Genomic DNA, 21,125 nt, shown 5'->3' on the forward strand with positions numbered 1-21,125 from the left:
AAATTAAACATAATTTAGTGAAAAAAACAAACAAACCCACATTTCCCAGCACACTGAACGCAGCCACAGCAGTTAAAGGGTCAAGATACTGATCTAAAATCCCACAAGTGCAGGGAATTTATTCGGCTTCCCGAGTTGCAGAAAATGGAATGGTGATAAATATTCATATTCTGACAAAGTAATTGGGATCATAGTTGTGGCTGTCCTGCTGCCTAATTAAAATGTGTCCTTTAATCAGCCATAATTAAAATGTCCCCTCACAGACTTGAGACCTCAAATCGGGAAATCAACTTGGTATGAGAAGAAACGAACTGCTGCCGGATTTGAAAGCGTCACGGCAGCTGGAAGAACAACATGCCTGAAATCAGTGACAGACCTGCGACCCCCCCCCCCACTGCGTAGAAACAGAGGGATACCGGGGCTTGTTTGTGTGCGAGGAACAAAGACAGACTGAGGCTGAGATAAAGAGCCAAAGGTAGAAAGAGATAAAGGGTGAGAGCTACAGGGAGTGCAGTCTGCTGTGTCTTATTTTTCCTGGGTGGGCCTGTGTGTGCCTTTCACAAACAGCAGCTCAGAGTTCTCATCCTGCCCGAGTGAGCGACAGAAAGACAAATAAAAGCGTCATCCCGCATTAACGCAGCGGTGTTTCCCCTCTGATATCTGGATTTGGGCGTCCCACTCAACCAAATCAGCAGCTGCTTCTGTTATTGCTGCTGCATTCACTCGCTGACACGTCGGCTCTGTGTTCAGAATTCACGCTACGAGATGTTCGCTTGCAAATCGGTAGCCGCACTAGCAGCTAAACCTTAAACACTGTTTAACAGACAAAATGCAGAGAGACAGCTTTTCTATCCTTAGCTCCAGACCGGTCATGGTGCCATTTTTTAAATGATTATTTTATTATAATCCAAGGTCAATGGTTTTATCTTCAATACAGAATGTACTGCCTTCATATTTGGCTTTTCAGGCCTGCGTCACCCAAATACCACGTTTAACCTTAATACTGCACCACAAACTTAACTCATGCACCTTAAACATAGGTTTAAGATCTATACAAAGAATATAATATGAATAATTAGATAAATAAATAAAACCCTCTTTAACTAGGGCCCCTGGCAATAAATCCACTGTGGTCTGCTCACCATCATACAACAATGAGACGCCAATAAAGAACTAAATAAACTTATAGAATGGTAATAAGTTATGAGTGGGAACATAAATATAAATAAACGCAGCACAGAAAGAAAAGACATTTGTGCTCAGTTATTTCTTTGTTGTAACAATGCTACAGACACAGCTGCTGACCAGTATGATCAGGTGGTACCAGGCTGCTGTGGCAGTGTACGGTTCCTCCACATGCTACTGAGGTCCCAGCTTGTTAAACGCCCGTATGTCTCGTTTCTTCGGACTTCAATCATCCAATCCAACAAACAAACCAAACATGTAGCAGAATAAACTGTTTGGCAAGTTTTTCATGGTCACAACCCACATACTCAACCTTGCTGAACAATGGATTTTACTTACAAATGTGGCACCATTTAAGGCTTTCCAGCAGTATAAGATATTATTTCCTATTAAGATATTTCCTTAGAGCTCAAATTCAAACTGTCCCTGTGAAAATTGGGATTTGCATTTTTTTACCACAGAGCCAAAGCTCCAGGACGATAGAGCAAACCTGTCTCCTGACATACCAGAGTACAACCTCGGAAGAAAATGGACAGCAAATCAGACTTTAGTTGGTCACACTGTCTGGCTTCTCAGGCTTTTAAAAAACACTCCATACATACAGTGCTGCTGCAAAAAAAATGCATTAGCCAACATAAGCAAGCAGCAGTGTTCAGTCACTGAAAGGCCCACCACTAAAAACCTCCCAAACCTCCAGAAAACCCTGCGTGGAGCAGAGCAAGGTCTTGTTTACCCCAGCACATAAACAGCTGAGGACATGAGAAGGACTTCTGAAATCACTCACCTCCCTTTGCATAGGCAGCGTACACTCCTCTCAGTTTGGGTCTGCTGCTCTCCAGCTCTGCATCTATTTCTTCCTGGTATTCCTGAATTTCACCTGTTGAAGGTGTAAAACAATGTCAAAGGAACTCTTCCATAAAAGACTTCGATTGTGTGATTCTCTAGGGCTTTCTAGGCTAACCCATTCAATTATATTTCTCATAGTCCCATAATTACAGCACAATATGTTAGCAGTGTAACATAATGCAAGGTTAATTACAAGTTGTACGGCGCCTAAATCATGTCCTCTATTTATGTTTTCTTTGCTTTAACCACATCCAACACTGATCTGCTTTTAGTCGAGGTCAACAAACACTTCCAAGAAAACAACAACATGTAACCAAATGTCCATCTTTAACACACAAACTTTTCTGAAAACTTAACAAAATAAAAGAAAATTAAGCCAGGACTTTGTGTCTGTGGTGGCAAACAGACAGCGACGAGACATTCATACCTTCGACGTCATCCATTTTTTTCTTGATCTCAATCTCCAGCTACAGCGAGGGAGAGAAAAGAGAGGGTTTGGATGAGACAATGAAAGTAGCTTCCTCTCTAATAGTGGCTACAGGGTGAAACGATCGCTGAATAAAACCTCTTAGAATAAAAGAAGGTTATAACACGAGGGCTCTGGGGTGGTTAACGGCAGCACCCTTTGCTCTCAGAGAGCTTTTTCCTCCCCGGTGTATAACTTGCGTGAGTTTGATTTGATGTTGCTGGTGTGAGACTCGACTAAAGAACAGCACTCTGTGAGTACTTTCACAAAGCTTTTACATTAACTCCAATGTTTCCTCTTTTTTACATTATGGCATGAGAAAGGTCAGCTCATTACTGGGCAAAAGCTCCCCCAGTAAAGTCAGATCAGTAAAAAAAATTACCACTTTTTAACTTTTGGCCACATGTCACAGCTTTTGTTTGTTAAAGCCGGGTGAAAAACAAGTACGCTCCGACTCTCTGAACCCCATCTGTCAGTTTCCACAAAGAAAAACTCAAGATCTTGAGAATTTGCTGCTGTCAGGCTACAGTTTACAGTTTTTGTGGCCAAGAATGAACAAACTACTGTAAACCTCTCCAGAAAGCAACGAGTCTTTTTAATGATACCTAATTTTTAACAGAAATCGCCACCGCATTCATCAAACATCAACAATATTGATATGGATAATACTCAGATTTCATTTTTCAAATCACGATTATGATAAATCCTAGTACGAAGTGTCACCTGAACATGGGTTAATGCAGTAACAGCCTTTCAAGTAATTAAAGCCTTTTTCATCTCTGATTAACGAGCTGGTCGTCTTCAATCATGAGCCCGGTACGACACCTTCACATGTTAACTTCATTTCATCTGCCTTTTTTAAAGTAACATTTTCCAGCCTTACAATCACATTGTATTTAATTAAATGGCAGGCTGGCCAGACGTCACGCTGTGGAAATGTCCCAAGAGTGAGGTGATTCCTCTTGAAGGCTGGTATTAGACAGAAAAATGAAGACGTTAACCTCTGCAATGAGTAATCATCACGCCATGTATGATGAATGGGAGTCACATGCATATGCTCAAGTTCCATTAGCTCTGCTTGCAGGTCAGTCCATTTTTTGTTGTGCAAAATCCCTTTAGAATACTAGAAGGAATAAAGCAAAGTAAAACTTCTATTGTGAAATACTTTTTACTCTCAAAACAAATAATGGTGAGTGGGGGAAAAAGGACTTATTTTTTCCAGCATTTTTAAACCCCCAAAACTACTGAAGTACAGAAGCTATATGGAATTTAAGACCTGAAAATTAGGCACCAGATATATTCTACACGCACTCACCCCTAAATCATCAGGCATGTCTCCTGCTATGTGTTAAAGCAACAAGTATGTGGGACAATGCCTAAAAAGAGCTCGATGGCCTTTTACAGAGCCCACAAAGTGTGAGGACACCGACAACACTGATGGTGTTAGTTTAGAGGTTAATACCCTTCATCCATTATTGGGGAAAGCCTGAGGGCTGTATGTCACCATCAAGATAATAAAGGATGAAATTTTAATATTCCCTGTGGAGGGATGAATGGGTCATTTCATGAGTAATTGAGTTGATCAGAATTGATGCGCATGTGCATTTCTAATGCTATGGCACATTAATTGGGGTAAAATGAAGGCTGAGGTTTGTGTGGAAAAACACCTGCTGGGCTTTCTTCTTCTTTAGTCCGGCTGTGTAGCAGGGCGGGTCACACTCTTGGTCCAGATCCACCTTCATGAACTCCTCGATGGTGAGCTGGCTGGTCGGCGTGTCCTCAAACTCTGTCAGTCTAACGCAAAGTGGCGTTACAAGGCAAAAAATAAGTTAGGTAATTAAGATCCAACTAAACATCTGGGCTGATCATCTGGACCAGCAGAACTTTTAAAGAAGGAACTTCTGCTGCTCCTTTTGGCAAAAACAGACAAATCCCAGAAACTCCGAGCCTCCACAGCCGGGATTTGCTACCAAATCACAAATTTTGATCACCCACCTTTTTCTCAGCGTGGATTCGCACACTTTGACAATGTTGACTATTTCTTTGACAGTGCGCCGAAAGTCATGTAGACGAGCAGCTACAAGAAGGGCTGGAAACAAACAAGCAAACACACACAGGGATGAGATTTAACCAGAATCTGCACAGAAGCAATAACAAAACGTGTCCGTGTATGATTAGAGAAAAGGCCGAGATGTGACTAAACACTAAAAAAAAAAAAAATGTTATGAGCTTATGGTTTTAGGCACTTTTAGATGTGCACCTTAAACAGTGAGGAGGAGCCAACAAGACGGGGGCACCTCAGAGCCAACAAATCCACCCCCACATTAAAAAAAAAAGGAGAAACAACAACGCTAATATTATGCAATGAATTGCAGTGTGAGCCTTGAAGGGGAACAGTTATGTAACTGTCATTAGACTTGCCTCGCTCAAGAGCCTGTTAAAAGATAGATGCGTGCTTCCACTTCCACATGCACACTTCTAACAGCCTTGAGGAGTGAAGTGGTGGCTTTTTAGCTCCGCTGAGGACTTTCTCAAACATTTTTCATCGCCATTACCTTAAAAACCACACGACTTCAGATTTGCAGGTTTTCCTTGCTGAATACATTTGTCGCTTCGCATTCACAAGCTCTTTGTCCTTGAAATCACAAGAAGCAACTTAAAAACTCGTCTCTCCTGGCACAAACTTTTTTTTTGCATATGTTTAAAACCGTCAACAGTGATATTTGCATCATATTTAGGAGCAAACTTTTCCTTCTTCCACTTGAGTGTTTCCTTCTCAAAGATTTATGATGAGTAATTAAATATTAAGGTAATCCAGCAGAGTAACAGAGGAAGATGAAAACTGAAACCATGGGAGTAAACATGCAGGAAGCAGCAGAAGGCGGCGATTCGGTTTCAGGACGTCTTAGCAGGTAATGCACAAAGCCTCAATGTACTGGGCTTTGTAGCAATCACAACACAATAAGGAAGGAAGGCCTTTGAGTTCAGCTGTTTAATATAAACTGCACCACCAAAGTCCCGTAAAGACGATGACGTACCTGGTGGGAAATCAAAAACCTCACACGCTGCAGCCAGCTTAGCCCGGTGCTGGCAGGATCGGCTTTCCCACAGATTTCACTGGCAGGTGACCAAAAGATCCACAGTAGGAACACTCAGCAATGCTGCAAACACTGCGAGAGGTGCAGCTGACTGTCAGCGTGCAGCACTCGTGAATAAACAATGCTCGTCTTTGGTTAATATAATGTAATGTTCTCATTTTATAAGACTGCACCTATGGTGTCAATCTGAAATTCATCGGTGACTTTGCACTTGAGTTATTGCAATTAACTCCAGAAGCTTCTCAGATAAGGCGTGAAACATCTTCATGAACTTAAAGAGGTTCAGTCGCTTTTCTTTTCAAGCTCCATTGAAAACTTAAAGAGTTTTCAGAAAACCTGACCTATAACCTTGACCTTGAGGTCAGGGTCACCAAGACTCGACCAAGTTATCGTGTTCACAGTGTTGTGTGTCCACACCCGGCGGGGTGATGACACTACCCCATCAGCATTTAGAGCTGAAAGATAAAAACTGGACTTTTAAAAACTTAAAACTAACTGAAATGACTTTGTGAACTTAGAAAAGTAACTGAATCATGTATCATATATTAACTGTCCAGCACTGTTCTGATATTTGGACCATCTAGCTTTTGAGTCCAATAGTGCCTCAAAAGCTAGATGGGGTATCCAGAGCGGATCTACGCACTTCAGGTCTACATTGCTGTGTACTGTGCTGCATGTCAGCAGGAGTGCAGCAGCTGCTAAGGGGAGAAGTAGACTAGCGCAGAGTTAGCCAACAGCAAAGAGTCAGAAGTTGGAGGCATTTCCCTCCTGCTACAACAACACGTTCTTCATGCTTCAGGCAACAGAGCTCCAGCAACAGAGCTCTCTTTATCTCCCATTTTTCATCTGTACTGTTGGAGCTCACACTTCTTTGGAAGTTTTCATCCCAGTGCACTAACACAACTGTTATCCTTTGTCACCAGCATCAATTCTCCTCCACTACTCACGTGTGACGAGTACACCGACAGTAAAATCAAGAGCAGAGAGAGGAGAAACCAGCTCGAACGCAAACGACAGCAAAGACTCTCACATTAAGCTGAAATGAAACAAGTGCAAATAAAACAAGAAGCAGTCAGAGAGCACAAACCTGCACTAACTCTCTGGGCAGTATTTACTTTTAAGGGAAGAGTATTGTAATTTGTATATATTCATTTATTTTTCTTTGTTTTTTAAAAACATACCTTAAGAAGTTTGTAGTGCAGTAAAAATCAGATAAAGGCAACATGACAGATTTACTTTTCATGGGTAATAGCTATTGATTTGTAAATAACTAGACATGAATAACCTTATTAGATAATATTATACTTCTCTTAACAATACTTTATAGATATAAAACATTTTGGGATCTAATTTAAAAAGGTTGACCTGGAAGATGTTGGTGGATGTGAACCAAATGTTAATGGGTTGGTAACACGACCCCACTCTACACCCCTACAAAGCTTTATGAGAATTCATTCAAAACCTTTTGAGTTATCGTGTTAGACACTGCCAAAAACCTTCTAATATGTTAAAAGCACTGTGGGAAGATTTGACACTTTCCAAACACATCATTCTGGACAGGTTTTACAGCTCTCTTTGGAAAGTTAACAGACAGGTATCGCGTTTGCAACCAAAAATCTTCATGTAGTTGGAAGAGTGGGATGCTAAGACATCATAAAGCTCATACAGAGACGTTCTCAGCATTTAGAAAAAATGCTGAAAACCACTAAAACTGGCAGGAAGACAAGTTTCTATGAAACAACTCGTGCTGACAGGCATCTTTCAGCTCAGGCTGCCTAACCTGGGAATCATGTCGTGATAACACGATAACCCAGACAGCGAGAGAAATAAACTGTTTGTGTGTGAGCCTCCAAGCATCAAAGGCCAGGAGGGCTTAAGTGCACGGAACAAATCTCATGGTAAAAATTAGTCATAATTAGTAGTGTAAGCATGCACAGTGTGAACCTGGGAACCACTGCTTTCTGTCAAAATATAGCAGTCAGATACATCCTTGTGTTAGGTGCATGCAGCCCTTATAAAACCTTCTTACACTGATCTATAGCTGCCCCATGAGTGTGTCTGCTTACATTCACTTCCTTATCACACTGATCAAGTCACCAGGAAAATGCGGCAAAATTAAAATTTCTTTTATTATTCCCTGTCAGAGAGAATGAGCCTCTTGTACTGCACTAAAACATGTAACAAAGCGTTCCGGTCACCGATCGGCTCTCTGAGAGTCTGAGGTTAAAGCATCTTGATTAAGGGCACCTTGACTTTCCAGCAGACAGCATTAATCACTTTCTTTCCTCAGATTTTCAGTCCCGCTGCTCAGAGCCTCGGGGCTGCTTCCAGCACCCCTCCTGCGAATTGAAGAAGATACCCAGTGCTGCTTCAGCTTGTAGTTACCTGCTCCACAGAGTCCCGACGGCCTTCGCCCCGTGTGCATCCAGTCCCTCTTCATCCGCTGCACCAGACGCAGCGCCGTCATGGAGACCTCGCGGGTCTTATCGCCAAATTCCAGCATTTGGGCAAAACGGGGAATATAAAGGCACGGGTCTGGTGGCAAAAGGAAAGATTGTTTTTTTTTTCCCCCCAAGTTAATCACAAGGACAGCCTTAAAAAGGTATAACAATGCCACTGTACTCCCCCCATACGTTTTCTTTGGTACAGCCGATTCTCAAAGTCAACATAATAATGCAACACTGTGGACGCTATACATCCACAGTTTATAGTATAGCATCAAGGAACCATTCGGGTTTTCTATGCCCTCATCTCCATTCATAATATGCCAAAGTAAAAACATAGATAAACAATTAAAATGACAGAAAGTTCTTGTTTCTACTAGAATTTCTGATTTTTTACAGTGAAACAAAAAACGATATTCTGTTAGTGAACAAAACGTTTCCTTTTAGTGATTCATTTTGTTTATACACCACATTCATTCATTCTTTATAATCTCTGACTCTCTTCCACAGTGTGTCTCTCGTCCTGTCTCCCTCCCCCCTCAGACGGTCATGGCAGATGGCCGCCCCTCCCTGCGCCTGGTTCTCCTGGAGGCTTATTCCTGTTAGAAGGGAGTTTTTCCTTCTCACTGTCGCCAAGTGCTTGTTCATAAGGTGTCATCTGATTGGTGGGATTTTCTCTGTATTATGCAGGGCGGTTACCTTACAACACAGCTAACAGTAAAACTTTACATTCAGACATTTATTTTAAATTCATTTCAAGCTTCTGTGTCCACCACTTTAAAAATATATAACCGTTTGAAAAAGATTCTTTTTGATACGGCCTTTATAAAGCCCCTTGAGGTGATTTTTGCTGTGATTTGAAGCTTTATTAATAAAACTAAAATGAACTGAAGTGAATATTTTAGATGAGCCTAATCTGAAGCTGTAGGCCAATCAAAGTGAAGACTTTTTCTCACACTGGGTAGAACGCACAAAAGACTTCAGGGTTGTTTGACTGTTTGACGTCAAGGAGCTAATTTTGAAGGTTGTGAACTAAATGTGCTCATGGCTGATGATCATGCGCAGCTCTGTGAGGAGATGCCACCATCCTGTTTCATGCTTCATCGTCATCTATGATGCCCTTCACTTTTGCCTCCTAACCTGACATCATTGTTGTTGTTGATACCTCAGCTGCTATTTTTCAAAGGTGATTTGATGATACTGCCCATCACCTTTCTGAGGAATGAGCAGCTCCTGTATGTAATCTAAAGCAACTGCAGCATGCTACACAGTTTATGAGTGTAAGTATCCTATTTAGCATTTGTTTCATGTTTGACTGATTGGAGAAGCTAAACTGTGGCAAATTCAAGGCCACTGTGCTCAAGTTTAATTCAGCTTCTCTCCAACCATGGAGCCAGAGGCCTCTCCTGATGGCACTTTAGCCAGAGCTCTGTCCAATAAACTGCTGCTCGCGTGCCCATGGATTTTTGTTTACAAGCCCTGGTTTGTGTGAGCAGTAAACAGACCAAAATGCCAGAGCGAGTACTTTTCCTCTCTTAGGCCAAAAGAAAAAAAAATGAAAAGGAAAAAAAATGACCAAAATCCAGCCTGAAACACATCCAGATCTTAACTTACTACCACCTGTGAGCTTCCCACTAAAACCACTTTCTGACTGCTGGCTGCTAATTAGCTCCACTGGAGGACTGGAGGATTAGCATTTAGCTTGAGTGCACCTCGAAGCAGCCTGTTTCTCATTCAGCGACTCCATCCACATTTTCTCAGCTGGAGAAAAGATTTGGATGGGCAATCATCCAATCGCAAGCTCACTCCTTAAACTTTCTGCTCGCTTCTTCTGTCTCTCAGAGACTTGTACAGTTTTGTATGTCATAAACTTTATGGGAAATACTTTTTAAAAACATCACGACCACCTGCTTTTACCATGAAACTGCCTGGCAGGTGGCCCGTTTGCCTTTAGTCGCTTTTTATTGTGAAAAATGATTTTACCATGCTCTGAAATCCAGTTTAAAACTCAAATGAGGAGGAATCCGGTTCCCACTGTAGCCTGAAGACTAAAAGTCGAGTTTTGTGCCCCGACTGTGATAGTGGAGTCAAATACCTTTTGAAGTCAGAGGCTCTGTTTAAAGAGCAGCCCAGTGGAAAGCTGGTAGAGCCAGCTGGTAATAAGATCCAGGCTGATCCCTTCCCCCCTCTGCACCGTGTAATGATACGTGTGCAGAGCTGGCCATCACTGCTCCAACTTTTTACTCGGTGTAAACTCAAAACCAGGCTGTTAAAATAGGTTGTTTAAGAAAAAAAAAAAAAAAAACCAGCCCAAATCCTCTTTCCCCGTTGAATATAATCAATCTGTGATGCTCAAACAGCCCAGGAGTCTTTCTGTGATGGAGTGCTGTAGTTTACCTTTTTCGTGTAGCCACTTTACCTCAACCTGCCTCGCCTCTATTCCCCCAAATTACTTCGACCACCCCCAGAGAAGGGCCGCGAACTTGCTCCTTTCAATCAAATGTGGGAGCAGGGCTTCATGAATAGCATTAAAGTGTTATCATTCAGTCATGGGGAAGCTGCACCCTTCCCTCAACCCCCAAAACTGCAGTGGCTCTCTATTCTAGTTTGTGTTACTCTGGGTACAGGACTCCGTCTCAGAGGTTCTTCCTCTCTCTAATAAATCCTTCTGTGTGATTGATGAACGGTAGTACAAGACGGCAGCACTACAGTGCGACCTAAAGCCTAATAAAATTTCATAAATCATTTTCTGGTCTTCAACTCCACTGAAGCTAAATCGCCGTACATGATATCGTGCTGTTGGTTTGATCACTTACTTCACAAATGACCAGAATTAGACATCAAGTAAAAGCAGCTTTTAGGAATTTACAATGTAGCAAACAAACAAAGTTTTGCTAATACTGTTACATTTATACTAGTTTGTTAGATACTTTATATTGATATACTGCAAGGCACTGTTAATTTTGATTTTGTTGTAGGCATAATTTAGGCATCTAATTTTTTTGTTTTAGTTGACTATAGTAGACTAAAACTAAAGTTGAGTCAGTTGACTAATATATAAAGTGTTAAAGTTTTTTCCTTGAAATCAAATGTGAAACGTGTGCACCGTTCTTTTCCTCTGAAACACTGGCATTTTGCTTCATTTTCATGAGAAACGGGGAGGATGGAAGCTAATTGTACCGTTTCCTGGGGGGCAGATCAAATGTGCGTGTCTAACCTTACTGCACAAGGTTATTACTTCTGAATGGAACACTTCCAAACCCATCCCGCCTACCTACACAACTTCATTAATTCTAATTAGATCTCATCTCTCCAGAATATTTTCATCTCGTTTCCTTTTGTTGACGAACGTTTAAATACATTTCATCATCGTTGTTGCCTTCGTGCATTAGTTTTTAATTACTTACCGTTTGATTTTGTCAGAAAAAGATAACTGAATAAACACTGTTATTAATGTAACTAAACAGAGTTAATTAAGCAATTACTAAAAAATTAAATACAGATAATACAGTCACTGTTATCACTGTCAGTTTGACAGGCATAAAAATAGTATTTTGCACCAACAAGGTGTTTCCCAAAGAGCTTTTAGCCAAAAACATGCCATATCTGGCATATGTTGGAATAGTTTGAAGTGTATCCTTAAAAATTTGGAAGAAATTGAACAACGAGGACAAAAAAAGTGCCTGTAAAATGAACAATAGGTGAGCTGAATGAGGCGAGTATCAATAGCATTGATAGCAAGGCTGTATTGGTACCAGATCATTACCAGCGAGGTAGGATCGATACCTTGTTTCTATCCTCTGAGTTCAGTGTGTAGCCCACTGAATTGTGTAAAATAAATATTTTTTAGAAATGAAAATTAAACTAAATATACTACTGTACTACATTCTGACACTCTACGGATTCAGCGGTCATTAAAATGTGTTCAGAATTTGCCAATTGATGACGATTCATCTTATTAATCATGACACGCCGCTCTCCCCTACATAAACTGCCTTTATGAGTTAAAAGTATCGGTATCAGCAATACTGGCCCTGCATTTACTCTGTATAGGATCAACACCAAAATCTGCAGTACTGCACAACACTAAAGCAAGTTAATCTAAAATCTGACCACTGTCCTATGAGGAGCAATTCTTGTTAACTGTGCAGAGAGGAACAAACAACTTGTCATCCTACAGGTTTAATGCATGATCTTCAGACAAAAAATGACCACAGAGAGAAAACAACCAAAGAAATATAAAATGGAATCAACACTGGCAAATGGGACACACAAAAAAAATTAAAACTATAAATATATACAAAATGTCTAATAAAAGATGTTTTAAAAATGACCAAAGACTTATACAAATGGGATGCAAAACTGACACACAAAAAAAGCGCACAAACTCACAAAAACAAAGACAAAAGTCCCAGGACTGCCACAGAGTGACTCCAATGGCATCAAACAAATTTTAACTTATCAACCACACGGGAACACAAAGACACATCTGTAGGGGTCGTCCTAAACAGAAGTGTGTGTCTGCATAGGTGGGGGGTTGGGGGGGTTACTTGTGTTGTCCCCCTGGTGTGTATCGTCTTTCACTCCAGCCCTGCTCCTCCTCTGAGGAGGAGAGATCAGAGCGTCTGTCCTGTGACGCACTCTGCGGAGCTAGTGAGGGAGGGGCCTCTTTGGCCTCACGTCAGCGCGATGCGTGATTGTTATTGGTCCTCGGCGGGCCCTGGGCGTTCAAGGAGAGCACGACCAAAAATAAGGAGGTGGAGGGGAGGCGGGGAGGAGTAAAAAAAAAAAAAAATGAGGGGAGGGGGGGCGAAAAAACCGAGCGGAGCTTAAAAACTCCCGACAAATGATTATTTACCTCGGCAGCAGCGGAACATCGTAGCTGGTTTCGTGTCGGTCTACAGCCGATTCGGAGAAAAAGGGGGAAAAAATCGGGAGAGAAATGTGCGTGAGGATTAACGCAGAGGCGGGGTGGGAATAAAATAGGCTGGACTTGACTACCAGCTGCGACTGTCCGGATTACCCACTCGCTGGAAAAGGGAGAAAACAAGCGAAGCTTCGCGGACATTTGTGCGCTCGGAGAGGATGAGCTGACCGCCGAGGAACGGGGAAAAAAAACAAGTGTTTGAGGTCGAAAGTTGCGAGTGGATGTGGAAACGGACAGCAGTGGGCCTGTGAGGATATTTAGATGCTGTCGCGTAAACTTCGCTGTCGGTGCCGTTTGAAACCGGCGTTGTAGGAACCGGACCGCACAGGAAAGGAAAAAAAAAAGAAAAACACTCAATCCACCGCAGCGACAAGCTTCACGTCGAGCCCGACAGCAGTTTATTGCACCGGGTATTAAAGAGACAGCGAGAGAGAGGGAGGAGGAAAAAAAACCCCAGAAGATCGGCTGCTCGTGCAGATGCCAACGGCAGACTGCAGGTTGCTCCATCATGGCCGGATCATGAGGTGTTTGACTTATTTGCTGCTACTTCCAGAAACACTGAAAAAGTCCAAGAAGGTAACCAAGCTGCCGGGCCGGCTGCCGCTATGTTATGAGATCCTGACTCTGTCCCTGTCGAGCAAGAAAAAGCAGCAGGAGAAGGAGAAGAAGATGGCTGCGGAGTTGTACCCCGCTAACAACACCAACAACACCAACCTGGCCAACGGCACTACGGTGGCTGACGCGGAGAAGACCAAGGAGCTGCAGGTGTGCCAGGCCAGCGGGAGCAGCGCCGGCGGCGGAGGGAGCGCGGCGACCACCCCGACCACCCAGCAAAACATCAACAACAACAACGTAGACCCACCCAGCTGGCAGTGCAGCCACCCCACGCTCCGAGAGAGGTAACTCCAGAAACACAGAGGACAATTATCCGCCTAATCTACCGGGGCACACTGTGCGCAAAAAGCCCGGTCACAGGGATCGCAGTGCGAAAGAGTCGCTGTCAGAGTAATGACAGCCGCTTTGACTCGTCGTATTAACACGGAAGCTGGCAGCAGCAAAGTGCACGAAAATCACTGCTGTGAGGATCGCTCATGCTCGTTTTACTTTGGCGCACACTTTGACTCCCTCAAGTTTCTAGAAAACTGATTTACTGTTGGAGCTTCTATCTAAACCAACATGAGCTTTTTTTTGTTTGTTTTACTTATTTGCTCCTACCGTTCTTTAATCTCTTTAATTTATTCTGGCAGTAAACAAATCCCACTTGAGTTTGAACTGTTGATCTGCCAAAACAAGACATTTTAAAAAATGTCACCAAGCACTCTGGGGAACTTTCCATAGATCCCAATGAGCTGACATTTTCGAGGCTGAGGGATAAAGTGAGAAAACAATAAGAGAGTAGTCCTCTTTTTTCCCTGCAGCCCTCCTGTTAGAGCTACATCCTCCCTAAATCTATGAAAATAACCAGTGTCTCTAGGCAAAAGCAGTGTGGGAGGACTTGATGTTATACAATAGTTGAGGCTTACTTGTGAAACCTGCTCTGTTTTTAGGAACGCCTTGATGTTTAACAATGAGCTGATGGCTGATGTCCACTTCATTGTCGGGCCCTTGGGGGCCTCGCAGAAGCTTCCCGCACACAAGGTAAGGAGCGCATCTCGGAAAAATTGCTGCAAACCAGAGAAAGACGGGAAGCTTACGCACTAACTTAACTAATGTTGATATTTGAGCTTTAAATTTAAAAATGAGCTCCGAGGACAATGCAAGGTAATATATCGGCTCTAGTGTTGAACTTGTGAAAGACGAGCTCCTCTGGTTTCTCCCCTCCCCTCTCAGTACGTGCTGGCCGTGGGAAGCTCCGTCTTCTGTGCCATGTTTTACAGCGATCTGGCGGAGGAGGAGTCTGAGATCCATATCCCAGATGTGGAACCTGCTGCTTTTCTAATTCTGCTGAAGTAAGCCACTCACCATCCCTTCGCACAGCCAACCAGAAGCTGAGATGACAAGCACAGTCAGTGTCACTTCAAAGCATATTATTACTCATCCAAAGCTAAGCAGAGGCGAATGCCAAAATGCTGGGAGCACCAGAGAGCCGTGGCAGCGGCGCGGTGCTCTGTAATTGCTGGTTTTCTCAGCGCTCTTTGTTCCACTGGCAACATTCCCCCCCCTTCTTTTCCTCATCCTGACAGTTTGCCTTTATGCACACTAGTAGTTATAAATAACATGCCTTTGTTGCTCATTCAGTAGCGCTGGCTAAAAGCGTAGCACAGATTGTTGCTCTGCAGACTTTCTGGAAAACGGGTAGGATTATGTATAATGGTGTTATATAATCTTCTTGGGGAAGGAAAAGAATTCCCTTTTTTGTTTGCCGAGTCTCTTGATACAGTAGGAAGAAGAAGAAATGTGGAGCCAGAGTCACTTAAATGTGTTCATTACTGTATCTTCTTAGTCAGCATATCATCTGTCAGCCAGTCTGATTTCTGTACATTTAAGGCTCTTTTCTTTCTCCCAGGTACTTGTACAGCGATGAGATCGACCTGGAGGCAGACACGGTGCTGGCCACCCTGTATGCTGCCAAAAAGTACATCGTCCCTGCACTGGCCAAGGCCTGCGTCACCTTCCTGGAGACCAGCCTGGAGGCCAAGAATGCCTGCGTGCTGCTCTCTCAGAGCCGCCTGTTTGAGGAGCCCGAGCTGACGCAGCGCTGCTGGGAGGTAATCGACGCCCAGGCCGAGCTGGCGCTGCGCTCGGAGGGCTTCTGTGAGATCGACCTGCAGACGCTGGACATCATCTTGCGGCGGGAGACCCTCAACACCAAAGAAGTGGTGGTGTTTGAGGCGGTCATGAACTGGGCCACGGCAGAATGCAAGCGACAGGGTTTGGGGCCAACCACTCGCAACAAAAGAGAGGTACTGGGTAAGGCGCTGTTCTTGGTGCGCATCCCCACCATGAGCCTGGACGAATTTGCAAACGGTGCTGCGCAGTCGGACATCCTGACACTGGAGGAGACGCACAATGTCTTCCTGTGGTACACTGCGGCTAAAAAGCCCCAACTAGACTTCCCTCTGAATCCCAGGAAGGGCTTGGCTCCTCAGAGGTGCCACCGCTTCCAGTCCTCGGCCTACCGGAGCAACCAGTGGCGCTACCGCGGCCGGTGCGACAGCATCCAGTTTGCTGTGGACAAGCGGATCTTTATTGCCGGTTTGGGCCTGTACGGGTCGAGCGGCGGCAAAGCCGAGTACAGCGTCAAAATCGAGCTTAAGAGACAGGGGGTGATCCTGGCGCAGAACCTGACAAAGTTTGTGTCGGACGGCTCGAGCAGCACGTTCCCGGTGTGGTTCGAGCATCCCGTTCAGGTGGAGCAGGACGCGTTCTACACAGTGAGCGCCGTCCTGGACGGGAATGAGCTGAGCTACTTCGGCCAGGAGGGCATGACGGAGGTGCAGTGCGGGAAGGTCACGTTTCAGTTCCAGTGCTCCTCCGACAGCACCAACGGGACTGGAGTACAGGGAGGACAGATCCCCGAGCTTGTGTTCTATGCATAAGCTGCTCTGGACTGCTGATGGGAAATTGGGTCTATCGCTGCCTCCCAACCTTCAAAGTAATGTAGCATTAAAAGACACTTGAGTAACATCACACTAAATGGCCTGGTTAGTTCTATAAGAGACTATTTTAAAAGCGAAGGGGCTGTTTTATCTTATTTAATTTAATGTTATTTTTTTTATTTAAATGCTGATTTAACGTTATTCGCTCAGAAGCTTGTGTTTTTCAAGGGCTGCGGCTGCTGTAGAAACAACATTAATACAGTGACCTGTGGTTATGTAATCAAGCTGAGCTCCAGAACTGGAACAAGTAGGGTCTGCTTCAAATTGTGTAATTGCAAGTCTATATACAATGTTGTTACTATAGTCCAGGCAGCAATATCACCTGAGGAGCAAACTTTATGTAGTGTTCGATTCTAATGCAGAAAAAAAAAAAAAAGTAGAAATCGTGTCAAGAACAGAGTCGTTTTGCACTTCAGAGGACGGCCTCAGAAACGTTGTGTCTTTTTGTAAAATACAATTTATCTGTTAACAGCTTGATGCTGTTGATGAGCAGATGTGTTCTGTACAAGAATGCTTATACACCTGCCGAAATATAAAGGTTATAATGTGAGAAAGCCGCACATGTGACATCTTATGGGATCTGGGTGAGGGAGTGGGGGATTTGAGGGGCAGCAGCGCCCTCTGGTAACGAAAGTGGGAACTACACATTTGGTTTCTACCTCACTTGCATGGAGTCTGGCAGGCACAGATTTGAGGACTGATAAGGGTTCTGTCTCTTTTTGTAAGTGAGGATTTGGATTCATTTCCTACTAAATAAACTGCACAGTGCATTTAAGAGACAGCACACTCACATTAACGCTGGCAAAACACTATAATGGAAATGCAAAGCTATGCACGAGGAAAGCAAAGCCTAAACCAGTGATTTTCTTTGACAGTTTCCCAAAATATTTCGTACATTATAGTTAATGTTAATGCACTTCTGCTTTGGCAGGAAGGCTCGTTGTGTTCAATTTAAGGCAACAGAGCTCATAATCTTCCAGGTAGCTGCAGACCAGACCAGCCTTACAAAAATCAAAGGTCACATTTGAGTTTTTGTAAATGTAGAAAAGTCAAACTCTTGAGTTTAATAGGCTAATAATATGCCGTACTTCACAAAAAGTACAGGATGCTCTCAGAAACAATAACAGGGGCCGTTTTTATTTATTAGATAATTTGAACAAAGTGCAGAAAACAGAAAAATTAGAATAAAACATATTTTGGTGTGACTGCCCTCCACCTCCACCTCGTCACAGTTTTTCCCCAGTTCTGGAAGTTTCAATCTCTGGAGGAGCTTTCAACAGTGTGAAGAAATAACTCAGTCTTATGGCCACGTGACAAATAATATTTTTACAGAAAGGTGTAATATACACTCGCCACTTTATCTGGTGTACCTTCTAGTTCTGGGCTGGACCCTCTCCATGCATGTCTGCAAAGATTCAACAAAGTTGGTGCAAACATTCCTCACAGAGCTTGGTCCATATTGAGCAATTGTTGTCATGCAGTTGCTGTCAGCTCCACACCCATGAGGATAACCTCTCATTACATTACACCACTGCCAGCCTGATCCGCTGATACAAATCAGTCCCCGCTTTCATGATCTTTATACCAAATTCCGACTCTACCATCCAAATGTCGCAGCACAAATCAAACCTGAGCAGACTGGGCCGTTTTCCTGACCTTCTATGGTCTAATTTTGTTGAGCCTGTGTGAATTACAGCCTCAGTTTCCAGTTCTTAGCCCACAGATGTGACACCTGGTGTGGTCTGCTGCTGTGAAGTCCATATGCTGCAAGGTTTGACATGTACTCCAGAGATGCTCTTCCCTGGCTGTAATGAGTGGTTATTTGAGTTTCTGTTGCCCTTCTATCAGCGTGAAGAAGTCTAGCCGTACTTTTTGACATCAACGAGGCATTTTTGCCCAGAGATCTGCTGCTATCTAGACATTTTCCTACGTTTGGACCATTCTGTGAATCTGAGCTGCCTAACATAAATGCAGCAAGTTGCTGTTATATGATTGGCTATGATTGCCATGCGCTACAGAGAAGTTCAACAGGTATACTGAATGAAGGGATAAATGAGTGTATACAGCTTTTCATTTGAGGGGAACTTCTTTAATAATTTACCAGCAGACATCCTCCAGCTCCAGCTTCTTTTCCCTGTTATTAAATCTATAGTGAACATTTCTGGTTTTTACATTATGTGAAAGGTATGACACACCTGATTCAGCATTTTTATAACACGACTCACAGTAAACAGAGTAAAGTGGAGGTCAAATACCTATAGCAGGAGCGTTGATGCAAAGTTCTCTGGCCAGAACGAGAAACGTTCTTCCCAACACGTAGACGTTCACCTGTGGATGAGACAACCCAGGATGAGTAAACGATGTTATTCAGCAGACGTAAAGTACCTCGCACTGCCAGGAAAAGTGTATCTAATGAGTCCAGGAGCCATTAAATCCATTCAAAGCCACTTAAAGAATTATAGTAGAGTGCGATTAAGCACACTATCAGGATATGAAATAAGGCCGTTGCATCACCGGCAGGACAAGTGTTCTGGTTACATAATTGACCTGAAGGTTGCAGAACATCACGCTTCAATATGTCTGTGATTTGGAACTGTAGACTCATCTCTAATGAAAACACCTGCAGCTGCACTCGCTGTGCCCGCATGTTTTGGTTTCTCCGCTCGGTCCGGACAGTCCTGACTTTTCCTCACTCTGAACAGCCCAGAAAATAGTGACGCTTTAGCTTGTTGTGATGAAGTCATCGAATTTTAAAAGCAACTTAAATATCTTCATCACTGATGATTAAGAAAGCCCTTTAGAGACTTCTAGATTTACAAATAAAGCACAACAACTGAATAATCTGACTGGTTCATGTTAAAGTGAAGGCAACTGCTGGTAACAGACTTGTTTCAGCTTCTCCAGCTTCTCAAATGTGACGATTTGCTGTTCATCTTTGTTTTAAATGACAGTAAATTGACCATCTTTGGCATCTGAACTGATTGGCAGCCAAAATAAATCATGTGAAGATAAAATTTTATCTTTTTTTGCATCAAAACTGACACGAATCCATAAATAATTTGTATAAACCCTAATCTAGTGAATTTTGTTATTTTATTCTGGCCAACTTTTATTTTTTAAGGCTGCATCACTTGTGTCACTTTGAAAAATTGGGTTTGCACGTTTCTCTGCAGCACTGTGTGAAAGCAGACCTGTGTAGATGAGCACAAGCATACGATGCAGAACTTAGAGTGTGCGTATAAGTACTTTAACATGATTCGCAGCAGTGGAGGAGCTCTTTTAACAACACAAAGTCCGACCAGTCATTTCCCGTCCCCAAACAATTCTCATGAGACAACAGTTGCCTCATAATGCTGTGTATTATAAGGTAGAAACCCGATAACACAGCAAAAACACCAACAAACAACCTCTGTGAGCAAGCAGTTGGTGACAGTGGGAAGGAAAAACTCCCTTTCCTGCAGAACCAGGCTCAGGCTGGAGTGTCTGCTGCAACCAGTTGTGGGTGAGGGGAGGAAAACAATCCAGGGATTTGTGTCTCCTCCTGGGATCTTTACACATTCACCTAACAAGTATATCTTACTTGTTAAAACCATACAACTAGTTTTGTGTCAATTGTGTTCTACGTAATTGAACAAGTAAACTTGTCAGTCACTGAGGCTTTAGGATCAACTGGACTGCAAAAATCAGTGCTTGATAAACTGGGGCTGATGCATTTTCCTATTCAAACTTTCTGGAAGAGGATCTGATAAGAAATCCCTTGTGCGGTTAAAACTAGGCTGAGCAGCAAACTAGAAACCAGGTTTGTCAAAGGAAGAGAGGTAACGGGAGGTGAATGGTGCTGTGTGTCATCAGGGTTATCTCACAGGAACCTCCCATCACAGATGTTTCATTGTGTTTGACCCCACAACATCTCCAGAAGGCTCAGCAGTTAAAAAAAAGGGGGTTGGGGGTGCCCCCACCCACCCCCTACTTTATCTGAAAGGATCTGATGATGGATACTGTTGCATAACAAAGCCACAAGGCTGCACATCTATCATCTCTTAACGAATTAACAGCGCTGCAGCCTGGAATTAAATTCTGCTCTGGCTGAAATTTGAAGGAGGCGGCAGTGAAAGCTGCAGGATCAGGTCACGAACTCGGGTCACTTCTCTGTCATTCCTTCAGACCAACTCTCCCGAGAACACGGGGAGGGGGGGAGTAAAACGAGGAGGTTTTAGGAACAGACAGACGGACTCTTGCTCAAGGCCTCCCCTGGTGTCGAGCAGGGACAGATGCTGCTTTGCTATTCTGGGAAGTTGATTCCAGCGAGGAATTTCTACATGAAAGCAGAAATAGAGGAGCAGGAGGAAGTGGAACAAGTGCAGTCACTACTGTGTGACTGATAACACGCCATCTTCGCCATCATTAATACTACGATATACAGACAAATGAGGAGTCACACCGACTCCTCAGAGTAATCTGCACAAGAATATGAAACAGTAAAGACCAACCTCATTTCAATGATGACATAAACAGCACAAAAACAGTGTGCTTGATCTGCCCAGCACCAAACACCAATCA

The 21,125-nt window shown here is 43.3% G+C and overlaps 2 protein-coding genes across 2 annotated transcripts in view; one reads left to right on the top strand and one right to left on the bottom strand.

Annotated features, from left to right (window-relative positions):
- LOC146365249 (transcription factor IIIB 90 kDa subunit-like) overlaps nt 1–21,125 on the bottom strand; it is a 126,301-nt gene that overhangs the window by 79,223 nt on the left and 25,953 nt on the right. Inside the window, exons 6-11 of the mRNA XM_084915508.1 lie at nt 18,821–18,893; nt 7,981–8,130; nt 4,493–4,586; nt 4,165–4,291; nt 2,459–2,498; nt 1,970–2,062 (exon numbers count right to left, since the gene is read on the bottom strand). Of these exons, the coding sequence (XP_084771634.1) occupies nt 1,970–2,062; nt 2,459–2,498; nt 4,165–4,291; nt 4,493–4,586; nt 7,981–8,130; nt 18,821–18,893 (577 nt within the window). The remainder of the gene's footprint in view (nt 1–1,969; nt 2,063–2,458; nt 2,499–4,164; nt 4,292–4,492; nt 4,587–7,980; nt 8,131–18,820; nt 18,894–21,125) is intronic.
- On the top strand, nt 12,845–17,122 carry LOC146365251 (BTB/POZ domain-containing protein 6-B-like). The gene is made up of 4 exons (XM_084915509.1): nt 12,845–13,865; nt 14,514–14,604; nt 14,797–14,915; nt 15,473–17,122. The coding sequence occupies exons 1-4, from the start codon at nt 13,444–13,446 to the stop codon at nt 16,503–16,505; spliced, it is 1,665 nt and encodes a 554-aa protein (XP_084771635.1). The 5' UTR covers nt 12,845–13,443; the 3' UTR covers nt 16,506–17,122.

The sequence above is a fragment of the Perissodus microlepis genome, chromosome 19 (assembly GCF_051167445.1).
Source record: "Perissodus microlepis isolate ML-2025 ecotype Zambia chromosome 19, ASM5116744v1, whole genome shotgun sequence".
Taxonomy (NCBI): Eukaryota; Metazoa; Chordata; class Actinopteri; order Cichliformes; family Cichlidae; genus Perissodus; species Perissodus microlepis.

What these genes read in the sequence shown, in the direction of transcription:
- LOC146365251 (XM_084915509.1), top strand. Translation starts at nt 13,444, where the DNA reads ATGCCAACGGCAGACTGCAGGTTGCTCCATCATGGCCGGATCATGAGG. An exon ending in CACCCCACGCTCCGAGAGAG is followed by an intron (nt 13,866 to 14,513) that starts GTAACTCCAGAA and finishes CTCTGTTTTTAG; the next exon opens with GAACGCCTTGATGTTTAACA. An exon ending in GCTTTTCTAATTCTGCTGAA is followed by an intron (nt 14,916 to 15,472) that starts GTAAGCCACTCA and finishes TCTTTCTCCCAG; the next exon opens with GTACTTGTACAGCGATGAGA.